The sequence below is a fragment of the Petaurus breviceps genome, unplaced genomic scaffold (genome assembly GCF_028583685.1).
Source record: "Petaurus breviceps papuanus isolate PSGF00001 unplaced genomic scaffold, PetGlider_PUasm1.0 90574, whole genome shotgun sequence".
Classification (NCBI taxonomy): domain Eukaryota; kingdom Metazoa; phylum Chordata; class Mammalia; order Diprotodontia; family Petauridae; genus Petaurus; species Petaurus breviceps.
Genome location: NW_027187277.1, coordinates 1,842,141 through 1,864,161, shown reverse-complemented (window position 1 = coordinate 1,864,161; position 22,021 = coordinate 1,842,141). Strand labels below are relative to the sequence as shown.

Genomic DNA, 22,021 nt, shown 5'->3' with positions numbered 1-22,021 from the left:
CTTTCTTTCTTTCTTTCTTTCTTTCTTTCTTTCTTTCTTTCTTTCTTTCTTTCTTTCTTTCTTTCTTTCTTTCTTTCTTTCTTTCTTTCTTTCTTTCTTTTTTGCCTTTTGGAGGGCAATTGGGGTTTAAGTAACTTCCCCAAGTACACGGCTAGTTTTTTTTGTGTGTGTGTGGGTGGGTGTTAAGTGTCTGAGGCCGGAACCAAACTGGGGTCCTCCTGACTCTGGGGCCAGCGCTTTACTCACTGTGTCACCTAGTCGCCCCCTTTTTATTTTTTTTAATTATTATTTTTTAGTTTACATCATTTCCACAAGATTTTGAGTTACAAATTTTCTCCCCTTTTTTCCCCTACCCACCACCCCAAAACAATGATCCCAGTGAATAACCCCTCCCCCAATCTGCTCTCTCCCATATCTTCCCCCATCCTCCCGGCATATTGAGTTTTAAAATTTTTATTCTAGGCTCTCAGAGACAGTTCAGACTTAAGGACCTGCAAGCTTTCATTGCTCTTAACATGGTCTGATCCAGGTCAAAGTCTGATCACTACCCCTTCCCCCACCTCCATTTGAGGTTTGCAAGTTTTTGTGGGTTTGGTTTTGAGCAATAGTAGACTGTTGCTGGACTTGGCTACTCTCATCTAATGGGCAAGCTCTGCTGATTCTGAGGCACAGAACCGCAGATTCTTTTCATCTGGGATTTCTGATTTGGTCATTTTCTCTGCAGGCTTCAGACTGGAATAGAAGTTGGACCTGAGGCCCTGTTATGTTCCTGGGGTTCGACACTTCTAAATTTGCTAGCCTTCTAAACTTCAGCCTAAGTCTTGTAGATACTCCCTACTCCTTAATGTCACACCTGTGCACAGGTCCCTTTCTGCAATTTACTCAGGATCTGTGACTTAAAACTTTGTAGTGAACAACAAAGCTACTACTTGGCACCTGTTTGCATGCCCGACCTTGCCTTAGTATGGGTCTTAAACCTCTTTTTGCCGGTGTGCATAACTTGTCCCTAGGCACCAGAGTTACCCTTGTCTCCAGTGTCCATAGATAGACTTCTCTGTCTGCCTCCCCATGCCAACCTGGACTAGAAAATGACGGTGATTTTTCCTTGGATCTCATCAGGATTCCATCTGGTGTATTTTTAGATCTATTTGGAAGGGTTCTGCTAGGGAGAAGTTTGCTCTGTTGCTCCTCCTCAGGACCCTCATTCTTATCTCAACTGGGAAAAAAAAAAGGATATTCTTCTCCCCCCCTCCCCAATTTTTATTTTTCTTAGATTTGTCTAGGTCTAAAACTAGAATGGTGCTCAATGGAACATTGAGGTCCTCAATTATTATAATTTTGCTATTTTCTCCTCTCCCTAATCCTACCTGTTTCCTTACTGGGTTGCTTTCCTTTTCTTTTAAAACTAACATACAGAAATGTTGATGATTTGGAGAAAGGGCAGTTTTAAAAAATATTCTGCCACTTTACTAAATATAACCCCCTCCTACCATCAAAACAAGTCCTCCTTCTTTTTCTCCTCTTTTCAGTCCTCTCTTCCTCCTTCTCATTCACTTCTCTATAGGCTCTTGTCATCCTGAAAACTCCCAGGGATTAACTTTCTCTCATTGCTAGCCCTCACTTTTACCTGGGATCACACACTCCCTTTTGTCCTTCTCCTCCCCTACCCCTTTACCAAGCACCTTTTCATTTTGAGATGTAGCTCTACAGAAAACACTGATTCATCTGTAAATGAGACGTCCCAAGGTTAGAACCTTGCTAATGGACCAAGTCTGCTTCTCTACTATTACTTCCACCTGATTTCCACCTTCACCCCTGTCTCCTGTGAACATTCAGATAGAAATCTTAGCGGTCCCTCTGCTCTCACTCTGTTGCTGTTCCTGTGCTTGGCTGCTACATTTGTTCACCCTCCTGCATTTCTGTTTCTGGGGGTACTAGAGAAGCAAATAAGGTGTTCAGCTCTAGTTTTCTTACTAAGAATGTTTAAATGCCTCTTTATTGCTGAATACTGAGACTTTATCTTTTGTTAAGCTCAGATTTGCAGTGTAGGATAACCTGGGCTGCATCCTAAATGCCTTTGCTCTTTGGAGCTGATAATTCCATTCCTTCTTGCATTTTCAAAGAGTCTTGTATTACTGGAATTTCCTTTTCTCCCAGTTGCTTGCAGAATCTGTTGTTCCTGGATTGAATTGCAAAATTCTACTACTGTGTGTCTTGGAATCTGTCACCTTGCTTTTTGTTCATTTGTTTTTCTGGAAGTGATTTATGGGTTCTTTCAATTAGTAGTTCACTTTCTGTGTTTAGAAATCCTGGGTAGTTTTCTTGTATTATGATGTTCAGGTTTTTTGACTTGTCATGTTCTTCTGGGAGACCTACAATCCTTAGGTTGTCTCTACATATCATGTCTTCCAGATCTGCATGTTTTGCTTAGAGAGAGCATGTTTTCTTCTAATTTTATTGCCTTTTGTTTCTCTTCTTAGTTATCCTTTACTTCTTTGTATTTCTATTCCCAGCCAGTTGTCCTCTCTTTTGTTTCTTTGGTGAGATTTGCCGTTTCAGATTCAAGTTTTTCTGACAATTATTTCTGCTGTGCAACCCATGAATTACGCTCTCATAATTCTCATTTGTCTTTTAAACCACTGAGAAACAGTATGTTGTGGTTCTTTGTTCTCTTCAAATTTCACAGGGTCTTCTGTCTCATCGAGTGTTGAGTCATTTCGTTTTGTTTTGTAGTATTTATTCATAGATGCCTGAACATATTTACTATATCTGGAGTCCATATTTTTTTCTGTTAATGTTTTCTCTGCTGATTTATTTGTTTAAGATCTTTGAATTTTCTTTCTCTTGAGATCTATGGTAATTTTATTCTTTTTATTCCTCTTTCCCCCCCTCTTGCTCACTGACTTCCTCCCCTCTGATGGTGGTATCCTTGGGGGCTTGATCTTAAAATTCCTTAGCCTCTTTCCTCTTTGGGCATTAGTTCATGTTTGTTTGTTTGTTTGTTTGGGTTCCTGGTGTTCTACACCATGGAGACAGCTTGAAGCTGCTTAATCTTTGGCACATAATGTGAGAGGTGGTGAGAATCAGAGAAAATGTGTCCTTAATCTTACTGGTCAGATCTATTGCCATTTTTTAAAAATTGAGTAATTTTATTTATTTTTAAATGAATTTTTGTTGATATCTTTTTTTTAATCATCACCATAATTTCTCCCACTCTCTCCTTTCCCCCACTTCTTGAGAGCCATTCTGTAAAACAAGCAGTACTTTTAGAAGACAAATGGGGGGGGGGGCAGGAGAAGAGAAAAAAAAAATTAACGTGACCAATACATTGAGAAAGACTGACAACATGTGCAACGTATAATACTTGTGTACTTTATACCTCTGCAAAGGGGTGGGATTGGGATACCTTCACTTACCTCTTTCAAACCATTCTTGTACTTTATAATTCACTCTTGATTTTTTTTTTTGGTGGCTCTTTCCATTTTCCATTGTGGTAGTCTTTGCTTTCTTATCTGTTTCTTGTCTCCATCAGTTCATGACTTTTCATGTACTTTTCTGCATTCAGCAAGCACATTCATCATTTTTTTTTTATCACAGTAGTATTCTATTACATTCATGAATCACAATTTGTTTAGCTAGTCATAATTGATGGGCATGTACTCTGTTTCTAATTCCTAACTGTCACAAGAAGTGCTATCAATAATTTGGTGTCCTTTAGTTTTAAGCTGTAATGGCTTCTGTAAATCCCAACTGCTCTGCAAGGCAAGATCCTGCCTCTTTACCTCTAAGTCTCCTCACCCCCTACATTCAAATAGCTGCCCTATCCTAAGTCTGCTTCTCTACTATTACTTCCACCTGATTTCCACCTTCACCCCTGTCTCTTGTGAACATTCATAAAGAAATCTTAGTGGTCCCTCTGCTCTCACTCTGTTGCTGTTCCTGTGCTTAGCTGCTACATTTGTTTCCTTAGTTTCCATAGCTATACATTTTTTGAAGATATGTTTCAGTGTGTTCTTATTACATTTCTTCTGCCTTCCCTGTTTTACCTTACTTTAAAGAAACTCACTAAAATATGTGCTTCATCTCTTTTTCACAGGTCTTGCCCTCAAGAGTTACTGCATGGCTAAGTTTTCTAAATGGAATGAGTATTCTGCAAAGACAATAGTTGCCACATTCTGACATAAAACCGAAATTCAAGTTACACTAATGACTTAGGCTGTCATCCTAGCATTCACAAGGGCTATTATGAAATTAATACTACTTAAGCCAAATATATTTATTTACTAGTATTCACTTTATGTCCATCAAACCTGCTGGGAAAGCTACGGTGTTAGAGTCTATGTTTTATTGCTATGTCTTTGAAGCAGACCTTACCCTTGACAGTGATAAAGATAACATAGGAACAAAAGCTTGGCTGTCAAAGACAGCTCTACAGATTGTCCCATCAGTGGTTTCTCTAGTTTTTAAGTAGATGTTGGGACTGGCAGAATTATGGTCAAGAATACTTAGGGATTACAAGGTGATAGTGTAAAGGCTGAAACAATATATGGAAGTTAGCTCTACAAGTTAATAGCAGGAAAGGAGAATGAATATAGTGTACCATTTTGGTAAATATTTTTATTAAGTATCCCACAAATATGCATTTCAAAGTCTTATGAGAACAAGCAGGAGGGAAAAATGGAATAAGGAAATAAAATCTTAAAAAGGAAAATTTAAGCAATAAGGAATGAAATCTTGAAAAGAAAAATTTAAAGTAAATGTAAAAGAAAGTAAATGAAAAGTCAATCACTCAACAAGCATTTATTAAGTACCTAGTATGGGCCATGTATCTTACTGGGTTCTGGGAATGCAAGTAAAAAGAATGAAACAATCACTACTTGAAAGAAGTTTGCATTCTAATGTGAGAATTATATGAATACATACACATATACATTTATACATACATATATAAACATATATACATACACACATATGAAGAATAGAGGGAATTTGTGAATTCAGGCATGTGTGATGATCAGTGCAAAGGAACTTGGTGAAAAACAGAAAGCCAGTTTGACTGGATTGTAGAGTATGAGAGAGGGATTAATGTCCACTGGGGCTAGAAAGACAAGTTGGGGCCAGGTAATGAAGGGCATTAAAAACTAAACAGAGAAGTACTTCTGGGTCACATGACCAACAAACCGAAAAACTAGGCATTTTCTCTGAGCCTTATAACTTTTCAAATCTCTCCAAAACATAAATTAGTTGCCAAAGATAAAGCAACTTCAACTGTCTACATGACCTTACAAGGTTGGAGAACCTGTGACCTCAAGATCACACGTGGACCTTTAGGTCCTCAAGTGCAGCAATTGACTGAATCCAAACTTCATAGGACAAATCTTCTTAATAAAAGGATTTGTTCTGTAAAATTTTGACTCAGTCAAAAAGCCATACCCAAGGACCTAGAAGGCCACATGTGACCTTGAGGCCGCAGGCCCCACTCCTGATAGGATACCAGGAACCCAAAAAGTTTTTTAAAAATGAACTAATGCTTACTTTCAGCTCACTCTACTATTCATCATGCTACCAACCAGAGGTGAGGTTGCACTAAATACCCAAGGACCAGACCCATACCTCAATCTACCAGTGCTATCAAGATTCCCCCCACTTCAGGCTGCATAAGTTTGCTGGAGCTTCAACTGGACATGGGGTAGCAGCATTCTGTACTACTAAAGACTTCTGCAAAAGATTAAGGAACATAGGACAAGGTCAAGACATGTGTGTAGGATTGGAATACACCTCAACCCCACAACCCAACTCTTAGGACTTGAAAAAAATTCAACATTAGAGACAAATGTAGGAAAATGGAAAACTCTCATTACTTTAAATGTGAATGGATTAAACAATCCAATATGGGGAGTGAGTGAGAGCGAGTAGTACAGTCTAAAGGCAAGATTATAAACCGTGGATGAAAAGATGGTGGTGTTTTCAGTAGAACTGAGAAAGTATGCAAAAAGGAAAAGATAGTAAGTTCAGTTTTGGAAACATTGTGATTATGATGCTTCTTGAGACATACAGTCTGACATGTATAATAGGCAATTGGTGATATAGTACTGAAACTGGATAAAGAGATGTGGGAGACATCTGAATCCCAATGATAGTTAAATCCTTGGGAGAAGATGGAGTTATCGAGAAAGAGATAGTAGGCAGGGAAGAGCATGTGGTCCAAGACAGAACCTTGAGGAACAGTCGCGGTTAGGGTCATCATATGGAGCTAGCAAAGGATACTGGAAGAATAGCCAGATAGGTAAGAGCTGACCCAGGAGGAAGAGAGTGGTCACCAGTATCTCGTGCAAAGGAGAGGCAGAGAAGGATGCACTGAGAAAACAGCTTTGGGAAGGGTAGTTTCAGTTGTGACAAATTCAGTAGTTAGATTTTTTTTTTCCTTTCTTTTCTTTTTTTTTGGAGGCAGGGCAATTGGGATTAAGTGACTTGCCTAAGGTCACACAGCTAGTAAGCCGAATTGGAACTCAGGTTCTCCTGGCTCCAGGGCTGGTGTTCTATTCACTGCCTCACCCCTAGTAGTCAGATTACAAAAGATTCAGAAAGGAAGGGAGAGAAGTAAAAGGGAAGGTAATGAGTATAGAAACCTTTTTCTCCTCAAATACATTTTACTGATTTATTTATTTTTAACATTACCATAGTTTTTGTCTGAGTAGGCTTCAAAGGACATTAGGCTGCTGAGTGATAAAGGTAAAGAAATAGGCAAAAATGTATGTTGATTCCACTTCTAGGACCAGATGGTATAGTAGGTAGAGCACTGTGCCTGGAGTCAGGAAGATCTACCTTCAAAAATTCACCCTCAGACACCTGCTAGCCATGTGACTAAGGGCAAAACACTTTACTTTGTCTCAGTTTCTTCATCTGTAAAATGGGAATAATAATAGTCCCTACTTCTCCGGGTTATTGTGAGGGTCGAGATAATCAATGTAAAGTGCTTAGTACAGAGGCTGACACATAGTAAGCACTATATAAATATTAGCTATTATTAACATTATTAGTGTGGGTGAGAAGGGGGTGGAAAAAGGTGTTGGAGGGGATAGTCAGTCTTGTCTGGAGGAAGCCAGCTTTCAGTGACACCTTATGAATAGAAGTGAGAGAAAAAGAGGGTGGAAATTAATTCCCTTTCAAAGGCAAAAAAATTAAAAGTCCTCTGAATACAATCTATTTTTGTACAAAATAAACCCATGTGGCCTAGAGGATACACAGAGGGCTGTCCTTTTTATCAGGCAAATGTGGGTTCAAGTTCTATCTGACACACAGGGAGTAACTGATGAGGTACAGGCTCTGAGAACCCCCTAGAGCTCTCCTTGAATCTTGCCACAAGAGGCATTTGCCTGAGGCCATAAGCCTTCCATTATTACTTAGGCCCAAATCTCGGTTACTAGCCTAGCCCTCCATTGTCCAGCTAACCCCCAACCTCTCCTCCCAAAATACCTATACACCCTTAAACTAGCCTAGCCCTCCGTTGTCTCATCTCCAGGTAGCCTCCAGCTACTTCCCATCCTTAATCTCCTCATCCCTGGAGTCTGACCTTTTTTGACTCCTCCTGAAGACCCTCCCCAGATTCCTAGACCACCCCTATATTCCTCCCACAACCTTTCTGTATATAAGATTCATCTTGCCTCCATGAGAACGCTGGAGAATGATCTAGCGCAGACTCATTCTGTGTCAGATTATTTTAGCCTGCTTGTCCAGTACAAGCATCACAGATACCAAGACTCCTTAAAGTCAACCCATTATGGCAAACTTTTAATAAACCTTGCTTTTCAGGGCCACTAGGTGGCTCAGTGAATAGAGCACCAGCCCTGAAGTCAGGAGGACCTGAGTTCAAATTCCTTCTCAAACACTTAACACAAAAACCTAGCCATGTGACCTTGGGCAAGTCACTTAACCCTAAATGCCCTCCAAAAAGCAAACAAATAAACAAACAAAAAAACCAAACCAACCAACCAAAAAAAAACCCTTGCTTTTGTTTGGCTGAGAGAAGATTTGAGTTGAATTCATTTGGCAAGACCCAGAGTGTTGGTATTTTGGGGTCTTATGCACCCCCTAAACCACTTGTAAATCACTTCACCTTTCAGTGTCCTAGGCAGCTCAGACAACAATTGACCAATTATTATTCTATATAAAGGAGGAATTCCCTATACTACAGTCCAATCAGAAACCAAAATTTTTCCATTCAACAAACTATCTGGGTTTGGTATTATCTGAAGATTCTATGACATAATTTTTCTCACTTATAGTTTATATTTGATCATGGACTCATTTAGATCTATACTCCCTGAAATGTGCATGGTTATTCCTTCCAATCATGCAGATCATGTCATGTACATCTATCTCTTTCAGGTCAATCTTGCTCACAGCTTCCTATACAGTCAACACCAGGGCTTCCACACACCACGCCAAGGACCTTCTTGTTTTTTTCTTGACTAAACAGGTGGTGCATGCTGTCTGTCCATTGGTTATTCCTAACACATGACCTGACCATATTATTTTCATACTTTTTCTGATGACATCTTTTACTCTGGTTCTTCATGGTCCTTTATTATCTTTTGGAGCCTGCTCACACCCAGCAGGAGTCCCTCCATCGCTCTCTGACTGATAATTAGTTTTAATTCTTCAGATGTTATGCTGGTCCTTGGTTTGAAACCATACAATGCCATCTACCTGGAGAATTTTGAAAAAAAATTATTCATGTGTCTTCATGTTCCCTTCTTCCTCCCTTTCCCAGAGCTCCATTCCTTATAATATTGTAATAAAAGAAAGACAGACAGAGGGAAAGCTGTTCATCAAGACTAACACATTATAATTTCCTTTCAGTCATGTCCAACCCTATTTTGGGTGGATTTTCTTGGTAAAGATACTGAAGTGGTTTGCCATTTCCTTCTCCAGCTAATTTTACAAATGAGGAAACTGAAGTAAACAGGGTTAAGTGACTTGCCCAGGGTTGCATAGCTAGTAAGTGTCTAAGACTGAATTTGAATTCAGCTTCTCCTGACTCCAGGGCTGGTGCTCTATAAAGTCCACCACCTAATTGCCCTGTATAGTTTCCTACTTCTACAAAAAAGGGAGGTACAGTGAAGAGAGAACTGGGCCTGGAGTCTGGAACACCTGACTTGAAATCCATGTTCAGACATTTATGAGTGTGACCCTGGGCAAGTCACTTAACCCCAGCCTCAGTTTCCTCAACTATAAAATGGGGATAATAATAACTACCTCCTGGGGTCTTTGTAAAGATCAAATGAAATAGCACCTATAATACACTTAGTACAGAGACTGGGCTAATAGTTAATTAATACCTGCTGATTCCCTCTTACCAACTCCTGGGTTCAACTTGGTCCTTCAATTGAACAGTATTATTTTTGTTTCCTGTTTGAGCCTTCCTTTATGCTGTTTATACAGTTGTCCTTTTTCAGCAAACTTCACTTTGCATCAGTTCGTATCTTCCCATACCTCTCTGTCTTCTTCCTATTCATCAGTTCTTACAGTGAAATAGTATTCTATGACATCCATGTATCAGATGTCTGCCTCAGTTTTCCCATCTGTAAAGTGGAGATTAAACATAGCACCTGCCTCGGTTGTTGAGAGCATTAAATTGAAATAATATTTGTAAAGTGCTTTGCCAACATTAAAGTGCTATATATTAGTTATTTAATAGACTTTAACTCCCAATTTGGGAGGGTGCTTCTGCACCATTTTCTTCCAAGGGCAAAAATCTGTCTTTCATTCCCCTTTTCAATTTTTTCCTCCAATTATATATATATATATATAATATAATAATATAATACAATCAGCATTAACACAGCCTTAGGAAAGGGCATCCCCATACTTCTCTACAATTCTGCAAACCTCCCTCAGGCCTTTCCAACAGAATTTAGCTTAGGATTGGCATCAGTCTTGACAATTGGTATATAAAATCTTTCAGGGTAAGGGACCATATTCCTTTTGCACTTTAAGAGTACCTATCAGAGTGTGTGGTATGGTAAGTGCTTGACTCATGAACTTTTGAGTTCATGAATGTGGGAAGTTCTATGAAGTAGGTAGCTCTGCCTTCATGAAAGAAGTTCATGAACTTCAGTATATAATGCCTTAGTATCACCTTGCATAAAAGAACCTTAAAAACAGTAAATAAATAATACAAGATTAAGGATGCAGAACTTTTTGGAATCATCATTTGCACTGGGAAACTGAGGCGGAGATCTTGACCTTTCCAAGGACAGAAAGTGAATTACTGGAAGAGCAGGAAACAGACTTCTGAATCTCCATAACACTAAAACACTAAATGATATGCTTCCCCATGAACTTGTTTTTATTGTATAAAACAAAGGCAGGGAGGTCAAAGGGGAGGAGAACCTTGCATTGTTTAGAATGAGCCCTAGTAGTTCTCATGCCCCAGGCATGGAACCCTTTTTCTTTTTGTTTGTTTTTTTGCTGTCGTACCTTTCATGTCCAGTCCGGTTAAACTTACAGTAATTCTCACAGAATAGATGAGAAAAATCTTGAAAAAAACTTTCTGTACGCCACGACGATTAAATGCACTTAGATCTATGATCCTTTGTTTTTCTTCCCGACTTTTTCAGTGGAGGGCTGATCCTCCAAAGTGACAGGATGTCCCCATAAATGAGGAACAACAAAGGACTATTGGTATTCTACCCAGGATCGCAATTATTACGGGAATGTTTACTTTCCATCTAAATGAAGAAGACAAAGGAACTATAATTGGACTCTAAATGAACTCAAATTGATCAACAAAATGAAACTTAAAATGGAATTACACATAGAATTCATAATCAGTTTAGAACTTGCGGTAAGCCCAAGGAAGTTACTCAAGCAATTTATCCAATTATTAATTCATATTCTAGCAGATTTCCTAATTGTGCCTTTCAAACTGCTCTACACATGACTTTGATGACTTTTATGAGTGTTTGGAATTTGGAATCCCTTTTCAAAAAAAGTTACTTTGTTTTTGTGTGTGTGTTCAAGCAATTGAAAAATGACTTGACCTTTAAACAACCCTCAGTGAAGTAGGAAGCTCTGCCTTTAAATGTTATGTAAAGTCACTATTACAAATTATTTTTCATCCAAAGACATTTTGTTCAAACTTCTCAACGTCCAGCATAGCAGGACGATAAGTACTCATCCATAATTGGTGTTGCCTTAATTATTTTTCTGCTTCTTATTTAGTCATTAAAATTTGGCGATTCCCATCCCAAGGGTTGCAGCCGCAGTAATAATAACCGTGATTTGTTTTTTCTGCACCTTACCGTGCTATTCTGGACCTCTAAGAAAAAATGGGAGGGCAGCACTTTACGCCTTGGGCCGTTGTTACCAAGGGGTGCATCGCAGCAAGGAGCATTTTTTTTTCCTACATGGGGCAGTGGGAAAAGCTGGGGAAAATATGCATATTGCACGGGGATAAGGGAAGAGAGGACTACAGTCTGCCGCCACCCGTTTCCCCTTCATGCCTAGTTCTGCGCTCCCGCGAAGTGGATCAGTTTTGCTTTTTATACATAACACAGTCCGGGAAAGAAGCTATTAGGTAGAGTAGCTGCTGCACAGCTTCCCAGAACTGCAACCATCAGCTTTGCACCAAGATGTGGAGTTGGGAGAGATGCTGGCGCGCCCAGCAACCACTAGTCCTCCTCGGCCAGGCACGCATGGGATAGGGAAGCTTTTTCTCCCAGGTCTCAGGCCTCCTCCTTCCCTCCCCTCAGTTCACTTCCCCCTTTGGGGTTAAGAGAAGCTCCCATTTTTTTTTTCCAGAGGAGTCCTTTCCCCCTCCCTCCCTCCCTCCGAGCGGCCGCACGGTCGCGCCTCGCCCCTCCTCCCTCCAGTGTGACAGTGCAGCCCTGCGCTCTGCAGCTGCGGGGCTGGCTCGCTCGCGCGCGGCCCCCCCCCCCCCCCCCCCTCACTCTCTCCTGGCTCGTCCCTCCCTCTCTCCCCGGCCTCAAATAGCGAAGCGCACTCGCCAGTGCAGCCTAACACACACATACACACGCGCGCACACAGACATACACGCACACACGGTTGCACACGCAGCAGCAGAAGCAGCAGCAGGAGCAGCAGCAAGCAGCAGCAGCGGCCGCCTCCACCAGGCATGGCACTGGGCTCTACCTCATTATGGCAGCCGCGCGACACTACACCCTCGACTTCCAGCTCTGTGAGAAAGGTAACACGCGGTTCTCCCCGGGGGGGGCGCTCGGTCTGAACGCGCCCGCTCCTCCCATCTTCACCCCCTCACCCCAGCCTCCCGCCTTCTCCAACTATGGGGGTCTGCAGGGGTAGGCGTTGCAAAGACTGAACAATACAGGATTGCCTGGGAAAGGGGAAAGACACCCTCCTCCTTCTCGCTAGGTCTGGCGTCTCTTCCCTGCCCCCCACTAGGATAGCCGCCCTCCCCGGGGTGCGCCTTTTTTTTCCCCCAGGGGGAGGCGGGCTGGTTGGAGCTCGAGGGAGGGCCAGCCCCGGGGAGCAGAGCAGGCCGGCGGCCCGGTGCTCGCTGCAGAGGCCACGCTCACGTTGCTGCCGCCGCCGCCGCCGCCGCCGCCTTCCCCCACTGCCTCCCTGTGCCCCGCGCTTGCTCTTTCGCTCTCGCTTTGCAAAGCCGGGGCCTCGCTTGCGCTGCGCCAGCCCTCCCTCCCTCCCTCCCTCCCATGCTTGCTTGCAAGCTGGGTTTCTCCCCCTCCCCGCTAAAGCCCCATCCTACGTTGATTGTTCTTAATCTTTTTTCTGACAGGTCTTTCCCTACCATCACCCCTCTCCCTCCACTTCCTCTCTTTTTTTTTTGGCGGGTGTGTGTGTGTGTGTGTGTATGTGTGCATCATCCCATTTCTTAAAGCCCTTTTGCTTGCTCATCCCCGTCCTTTTCTGCATCTCCCTTCCTCCATCCATGCTCTCAGCTTTGCATCTTTGCTTTGGAGGAGCACCCATCCTCTTTCTCACCCCACACTCGGTCGGTTCTCCCAAAAAGTGCTTTTACAAAAGGAAGACCCTGTATCGGGGGTTCCGCTTGGGGAGGGAGAGCTAGGGGTGTGGGGAGACACCCAGGGTAGTGAGGAAGTACAGGAAGGTGCATGTATAATGGTTGTTAACTTTGTCTTTGCCGCATGCATGACCTTATTATGCTCTTGGAGGAAGTTTCTCTTCTAGGATGCAAGTTGCCCGTTTCCTTTGCTTTTTTTCCCTCCACTCAGCTTTTTATTGGATTTGTAATCTGTGTAATTATGAGAGGCAGTGCATCTTTGACAAATAATTGCCAGGAGGTGTAGGGAATGGATAGAATTTAGGGGAAAATAGGTTTTTTTATAAGTAATTAAGAACACTTTTCCCTCCCCCATTTCCTCCAGAGAGCTGTAGCCTTGGGACTTAAAAAAAAAGTTAATGAAATGTTTTGGAAAGTTATTCTTTTTAGCAAGAGTTTTTGAAAGTTTCTGCGGCAGACAAAAATGTTAACAATTACTATTATTGTTATGATTATGTGATTGGGGGTAGAAGTTTTCCTTACAGTCATACAGAAGAGATGGGATGAAAGGGATCGATCTGACCCACTTGCATGTTCCTTACTTATTGCTTCCATTTCACATGCCAGCAGATGTGGGCTTCCAAGGTTGTTGGAACCAGAAGGATTTTACCCTGAGTTTATTTATTCCTAATTCATTGTCACAAGCAGACTTTACACTTTTTATAGCCTTAGTTTAATGCCCACTTCTTCCCCTTTCCCTTCCTTCCCCCAACCCATTTTTAGGGTTGAGAATTTAAGTTTGAAGAAACACTTAATCTATAGTCTAGTTCATTGGATTGACTGTAAATTAGCTGAAGATGTATGCTATTCAAGAAGCGGCATTAAGTAATTAAAGCTATAAATAGTATTGGGATTTATTTAGTCTGAAAGATAGAGGGAAGTAAGAATGCAGAGATAAGGAAGAGATTATTAATAAGAGATTAAAGGGATATAGGTACTAGATCTGAAGAATAGTGAAATCCTCCAAGTTTAAGATTCAGGTCAAGGAAGTACTTGTGTTTTATATTGTTTCTTGAAAAGAGATTTTCAGAGCAATTGGTTTTGATGGCCATTATTTAAATATTCAGGCAGAATTTACAAACATCTCATTTGATCTTCACTATAACCCAGAGAGTTGGGTGCTATTCTACCATACCCATTTTACAAACTAGAGTAGGTTTCCATGACTTGCTCAGGGTAACACAGTTAGAAAGTGAAGCTGAAGGTGAACTCTGTTGTTCCTGTCTCTAGAGGCCCTAGCTGCTAATCATAATCAGTCAATCAATTTTAAAACGTTTATTAAGTAGCTACTATATGCCAGGCACTGTGCTAAGTGTTGGGAATGTAAAAAGCACCCCTTACAGAGCTTACATTCTAAAATGGCAGAGACAGCATGCAAGCGGATACAGACCAAGCAAGCCATACACAGGGTAAATAGGAAATAATTATCAGGGAAGACACTAGCAATAATAGGGCTTGGGAAAGACTTCCTATAAAAGAAGGAATTTTAGTTGAGACTTAAAGAAAACCAGGGAAGTCAGTAGATGAAGTAGAGGAGAGAGCATTTCTGGCTTGGTTGGGAACAGTTTATGCATAGAGGTAAGAGGTGGTATGACTTGTTTGTGGAACAGCCGGCAGGCCAGTGTCCAAGAGTGAGATCTTAGAAAACTGGAAAGGTAAGGACTTTAAGTGCAGAACAGCATTTTGTATTTGATCCTGGAGGCAATAGGAAGCCACTGGACTTTATTGTAGGGGAGTGACATGGTTGAACTTTAATTCAATACTTGCTCATAAAATATTCAGATTTTTAAATTGTTGGGTACATTGTTTTAAAACTGAATTATTTAGTTGACTATATTGCTTTTTTATTTTTTTGCTTTTTGGAGGGGGGAAGGTAGGGCAATTGGGGTTAAGTGACTTGCCCAAGGTCACACAGCTAGTTTTGTGTTAAGTGTCTGAACCCGGACAGGGCCGGTACTCTATTCACTTCGCCACCTAGCTGCCCCTATTTATTGCTTTAAAAAAAAACAGGCTCTACACAGAACAGATACAAGACAGGGCTAGTACTTGGATCAGTCTCATGATTTATTTTGGTCCTAAATTAACCAAACTCCCCACCACAACTCAATAAGTTTAATTGTAACTGTTTGATATGGAAGAACATAAACAAAATTAACTTCGAAGGTCCAGATGTTCTTTCTCCTAGTGTCTAGGTTGTTAAAAAGCAAGAACATATTTTTATTTACCACAACTATCCAAAAACCACAAGGAGCAAAGTGAAGGGAGACATTTAATATTGGTCCAACTGCCAAAAAGGAAAGAAAATACAGGCTCTTGGACTTGGAACAGCCAGGTGAGGCATTGACAGATCTCAACTTGGCAGTGTTTAGGAGTATTCTCCAAATACCATTAAAGGCATGTCGAGGAACAAAATTTAAAAGGTGAAAAGACAGATTCAGGGCAGAGTGTGTATGGAGAGTGGAATTAAAAGCCTTTATTGGGTAAATCCCCTATGACAAAGCAAAGTTTAGCCTCTGGTAGGGTGTGCTTGCCTGAAATATAATAACTTTGTACTTAACTAGATTTTTTTTCCTTAGCGTGTAGCAGAAAAAAAATGCCCTAGTCAGCTCTCCCATTAAGGCCTTAAATGATTATGGGCAGTGAAGTTTGAGGATGACTTTCTCTTGAAACCTTCTAGTGCCTTCCCAGGCCTTCTGTAGGAATGCAAATTTATTTTACAAATATCTTTCCAATCCTTTCATGCCAACAATACCTTTCCCCTGTGATTACCTCCTATTTATCTTGTATTTTTCTTGTTTGTATCCAGTTTATTTGCTGTATCCATCATTAGACTTGATTTCCTGGGGGAGCCAGGGACTGTCTGGCTTTTCTTGTATCTCCATTGCTTAGCAAAGTAGTAGGCCTTAATAAATGTTTGCTGACTTATTTTAATATTAACTTAAACTAAACAACTAAGTGGGACAAGGTGAAGGTGAATATCAGTGAAATCCTCAAGAAGGTGGGATTTTAGACTTTATTTTTGAGTCTAAAGAGTATTTGATCCATTCTTTTTTCTCATTGGAAACCAGCTGTCTTTGAGTTCAAAATTGGAATATTAGAGCTGGCAGGAGAGACCCTTAAATCTAGTCCTCTCCTATCTGTCTTGTTTCATGTGGAGAAACTGAGGCTTACAAGTGAAATCACTTGTTACTTCATCTCTCCTAAGTGATTGTGTAAAATGGAGATGATGGACTTGGAAACAGTAAAGTGCTACATGAAAAAGAACCCATATAGTCCTTTGACCTGTGGGAAATCACAACTTACATTTCCTCTTGCACAAAATAAAGATAAATTAGCTGATTTTAGGTCTCATTTGGAACTAAGGCTTTTTTTTTTTGGTTGAATACCAGAATTTATTAATGCATTTTCTTGGATGGGGAACTGCAACATGGGTATTTATGATAAACTTTGATTTCTTCAGGAAATCAGAATAAATTTTTGTTTCCATGTAGTACCTAATCACTGCCTGAAAGCAATTTTTAGCAAATTAGACTTTGAGCAGTTTAAGACTTGCGGAACACTTAACAAATACTACCTCCTTTAATCTTCACAATAATTCTGGGAAGTGCCATTATCCACATTTTGCAGATGAGGAAATTGAGGTTAAGTGATTGTCCAACCAGAGCACACAGCTAGTAAGGTGGTGTTTGTACTCAAGGTCTTCCTGACTCCAGGTCTGTTCAGTGCTTTATCCATTATGTCCTAACCATGAAGCTGAGCCATGCATTCTTATCTGAGCTGAGACCTATCCTTTCCCTCAGTTTTTCTTAGAACTTTCTGTGGCTCTCGGTTTTGGCCTTGTTAATTTTCTGCTGTGTCCTATTCTTCCCCTTCCCCCTCATTAGTTTGCAAAATCCTGGGAGATTTTGAGAACCTAGGCCATTATTTTTCATTTTGGTATCCTTCCCAGTTCTGTGCACATAGTATATTTTTTACTGTTTTGAATAATTGCAATTAAGATCACTTTAATGAGGGTTGGAAAGACATCCTTGCAAGACAACCTGTGTTTTCTCCCAGTGCTATTGATGCCTGGGAACTGTCAACCACACTGAACTGGCCTCTAACCTGGGGATGGCCATAGCTGCACAGAACAGAATAGACGAAAGACAGGAGAATCAGGAATCAAACAGAAGTTTAATTTCAGAATGAGGCAAATGGCTTGCAAGCAAGGAGGCAGATTAGAAATGTGGAGATGGGGGCCTTGCTCCTATTGGGGGGAACCAACTTTAGTGTGGCTGAACCTTGATTTATATACTTGTCAAAAGAATCAAACAGTATAGTATAGCAACGGTGAGGCAAGATCCTCTAGTGAGGAAAAGTTCATTCATAGCAGGGCTTAATGCCTTGGCCTGTTGGTGCTTGCCAGAGCTCAGGGTCCATGGGTTAGCGCAAAGGATTGTTGTTATGCCAAGCTTAGGGCACAGCTAGTATCTTGACAGAACCTTTTGACTTCTCTAGGAGTATAATTTTTAAGTTGTCTTAATGCTAATGCCTTCTCTCTGTTCATTATCTTTATTTTACTCTCCACATGACTTGTTTGTCCATAGCTAATTGTTTGCATTTTGTCTCCCCAGTTAGATTGTGAACTCCTGGAGAGAGAAGGGATTGTGTTTTTGCCTTTTTGTGTATCTTCAGTGCTTAGCAGAGTACCTGGCACACAGTAGGCATTTAATAACTGCTTGTTAACCCTTCTAGGATCTTAAATTGGGTTAGAGTAGATGCCACAGATTCTAAACACCATCCATCCAGATGTGTCTTAAAAAATGCAAACTAGAAAACCTGGTCTGGTAGTTTGGAACATGGACAAGATGTAAGATTGAAGATAGGACAGATTTATAATAAGGAAACCTCCGTTCTGTGTTTAACTTTGCAATGAACTGGGTGACCTTGGTCAAGTTCCTTAAACCGTGGTTCTTATTTTCCTTAGTCTATAAAAGAACTGGGTGATTTCAGTTTGATGAGTTGTTATAGTTCTTTTTTTTTTCGAGCACTTAGGGTTAAGTAACTTGCTCAAGGTTACTCGGCCAGTTATTACGTGTGGGTGCCAAGTATCTGAGGCCAGAACAGATCCTTGGGTCTCCTGGCCGATCCTTGGGTCTCCTGATGCCGGGCAGCACTCTTACTCACTGGGCCACCTGGCCCTCCCCATTGATGAGTTGTTAAATTTGACAATTGTTCAATTGTCTCACTTCCCTGATTGTTAAATTTGCTGAGTTGTTTCTTCCTTTGTAATTGGATTAACATTCATTTTAGGGAAGAGACAGAAGTAGTTTATTCAACCTGAGGTTTATAATGCCTGTAGATGAATTCTAATGTCAATTGCAGCTTTAGCCTTTAGTGATTCTCTGCATGAAGCTAATTGGCTCTACTAATACCCAGAGGGTTGTAGAAGACTAGGTAAGAGTTTAGTTATTTAATCCCAAAGCCCCACTTGACAGATGAAGAAACAAAGACAGAGACTGTGACTTTTCTAAGGTCATACTGCTAGTTAATCACAAAACTACTACATATTTCTTTTTAATCACTTTGAAAATTCAAGGATAGTACATAATAGATGATATAATAAACACTCATTTCTTTCCTCTTTTCCCTCCTTCCCTCCCTACCTTCCTCCTTTCCTTCATGTGTTTTTAGCCCCAATCTCCTTAAACTAAAGAAAATTGATGGAACCAAATTTGGTCTTTAATTTTGCATTCCTAAGTGTTCCTTGCAGAAAGCTAAATGGTACAGTTGTTAGAGTGCTGGACCTAGAGTCTGGAAGATTCATCTTGAGTTCAAATCTGGTCTCAGAAATTTACTAGTCATGTGTGTCCCTTGGCATTTCATTTAACCCTATCGGTCTCAGTTTCCTCATCTGTAAAATGAGCTGGAGAAGGAAATGGCAAACCACTTAAGTGTCTTTGCCCAGAAAACCCCAAATGGGGTCACTAAGAGATGGACCAGATTAAAACAATAACAACAAAAGAGTTCCTTAAACCAAAGAAAGCCAGGAATTGGCATATCCTATAACTGGATGTTATATTGATTATATATGATTATTGGCATTATATGATATATTGGCATATCCTATAACTGGATATATCCTATAACTGGATATATTTAGAGGTCCCCTGTACTTGGAATACATACATTGTCTTCCTAATACTTAAGCAGGTCATCTGTTATACTCCATGAAGCATGTATTATATGCTCCATAGCATAGCATCTTCAAGGCTCTTTTCACTGGCCATTAGATCTTCTCCACGTTCTGGTGGGACAGTTAAATATGTAGCTTGAGGAGTATGATTTACTAGAAAGAGTACTTGGACCCCAGATCTGAAAACCATGGTTCCATTCTTGTTACTATCATATATATATCATATATATCACTATACATGACCTTTACTCATTTGCAAATACTTTAAATAGCTACCTTACAGGGATCAAAAGATGTAGGAAATAGCAGTGATCACAGAATTTGACACAGGTCTTCAATTTCTGAGGAAGTTTCTTTGAAAAAAACCCCAATATTTAAATATGAAACTGCTTATCTGTCTATAGAATGGAAATAAAGAGAGATTGTGACTCCCAAAAGTCACATGTCTAACGAGACTATCTGATGAATCTTGGTTCTTTCCTTTCTACTGTGTTGTCAAAATTCCCATTTATCTGAGGGATGTAGTGAAAAATGAACTCCTTATTTTAGGCAACTCAGTTGATAGCTAGGAACTGGGACTGGAGTGCTGAAAACTTCTGCCCTGAGGCTACACAGAGCAAATCCTTTTATTTAGGGGATTTGTTCTGGGAAGTTTGGATTCAGTCAAAGGGCTGCATTTGGGGACTTAGAGGGCCACATATGGCCTTGAGACTGAAGGTACCCCACCCCTGAATTAGGATGTCTGAACTATTCGTACTTGGGCTTGGTATGGGCCTAAAGGATAAAGTAAACCAGGTTCAGCATGGCAAACAACAAGCATTGGAGTGGGAATTTACGAGAGCTGGTTTTTAAGAGCTATTCAATCACCATTAATTAGTTGTGAGAACTTGGGCAGTTTTCCTCATCTGTAAAGTGAGGGAACAGGTTTTAAATTCTCCAAAAGTTTCTTGTAACCCCTGTAGGCAAAGTGTCTCTTGGTTCAGCCTTCTTGTTGGGGAGGGATGGAATATGCCACGGAGTTGTCCCCCCACTGATTTTTCTTCTGCTACCTCAAAAATTTTGCAGATATCTTTGAAAGATGAGTTATTACTCAGAGGTGTTGCCTTAAGGATTAGTCAGAGGTGTTTACAGAGGATATTACTAGTTCAGGGGTTCTTAAGCATCTTAGTGTCATTGGACCCTCTTGGCAGTCTGAAGGAACCAACAGACACCCTTCTCAGAATGTTGTTATTTTTTAATTTTTTTGCCTTTTGGAGGGTTAATTGGGGTTAAGTAACTTGCCCAAGGTTACACAGCTAGTTTTTTTTGTGTGGGTGTTAAGTGTCTGAGGCCGGAACTGAACTCTGGTCCTCCTAACTCTGGGGCCAGTGCTTTACTCACTGCGCCACCTAGCCGCCCCAGTCTTTTTTTGCCTTTTTTTTTGGAGAGCAATTGGGGTTAAGTGACTTGCCCAAAGTCACACGGCTAGTAATTGTGTCAAGTGTCTGACTCCAGCGCCGGTTCACTGCGCCACCTAGCTGCCCCTCAGAATGTTTTTAAATGCCTAAAATAAAATACGGTGTTTCCCCAATAATAAGACACTGTCTTATTAATTTTTTTGGACAGAAAAACACCAGAGGGCTTATTTTAATGAACATTGACAGCAATTTTAATAAACAGGTAAATGTGAACAAAAAAATGTACCTTTATTCAATAAGCAAATCACTGGGGAAGAACAGGATGATGCGCTCACTGCTGCAGCTCTGATTGGATGCAGCTCGGAGTGCGGCGTGCGTTTCGGGGGGGGGGGACGGTGTATACAGAGGGTATCGTAATGTAGCGTGTAGCGCAGGGGATCTCAATAGGGCTTATTTTCGGGGGAGGGCTTATTTTAGAGGAATCTTACACAGTAAGGGGAGGGCTTATTTTCGGGGAAACACGGTACATAGGATTATCAAGGAAAGGAAGTGCTAAGAATATTTTTAAAAACAAGTTCACTGATCTCAGGTTAAAAAATGCTGCATTAAACTTTCCAAGCAGTTTACCTATACCAGATCACTTTTGGTAGCTGAGTTAAATCATAGTGAGAACATTTTTCTTAAGTATGCATTTAACTCCTCTTAAAATAAAATGACTTGTGCATTATTTATGGATTGGGTATTTGAGGAGGCAGATATTTAAAGGCAATGCGGAACTTGTCGAGCTTACAGACATCTGCCAAGTTTGGCATTAAATACTTTATTGTGTTTTTTAAATGCTTCTTCCACAGCAAGAGTTCACTTGAACTTACAATAAACACTTACTTTACCACATATGAAAAATTAATTTTGTGATCTTAATACTTTCTAACAAGTAGAATTGTTTAGCATAAAGATAGTACTTGTCCCAAGTTTTGCTTTCTAAAATATCCCAGGCTAAAGTTTTTTGACTCTTTAATGTGAACAAGGTGTATTAAATTTCTGATTGCTAAGACATGCCCAAATCCAGAACTGATGCCCTGAAAGTGATTTATATCAAAGCAGTTTATAAAAAGTTGTGGGTTTGTAATTAAGGAAGAGATGTTTTGGTAAATATGGACATTGTGAAAAAAGAAGGAAGATATCAGTAATTTTTTAAAGTTGTGAGTTGTTAGGGGCAATCTCAACTTGAATATATGCATTTGAATATATTAAAATTTTTTTCTTTACATCGCCTTTCCTTTTTTTTGAAGGGGGTAAGGCAAGGCAGTTGGGGTTAAGTGACTCGCTTAAGGTCACATAGCTAGTTAGTGTGTCAAGTGTGTGAGATGGAATTTGAACTCAGGT

General features: G+C 40.5%; 1 protein-coding gene across 2 annotated transcripts in view; it reads left to right on the top strand.

Annotated features, from left to right (window-relative positions):
* The first annotated feature begins 11,930 nt into the window (after positions 1-11,930).
* SMS (spermine synthase) overlaps positions 11,931-22,021 on the top strand; it is a 78,245-nt gene continuing 68,154 nt past the window's right edge. Inside the window, exon 1 of one of the 2 annotated variants that reach the window (XM_069063415.1) lies at positions 11,931-12,211. In XM_069063415.1, the coding sequence (XP_068919516.1) occupies positions 12,163-12,211 (49 nt within the window). In that variant the 5' untranslated portion in view covers positions 11,931-12,162. Of the gene's footprint in view, positions 12,212-12,372; positions 12,397-22,021 lie in introns of those variants that run through there. The other variant, XM_069063416.1, reaches the window with a different exon arrangement.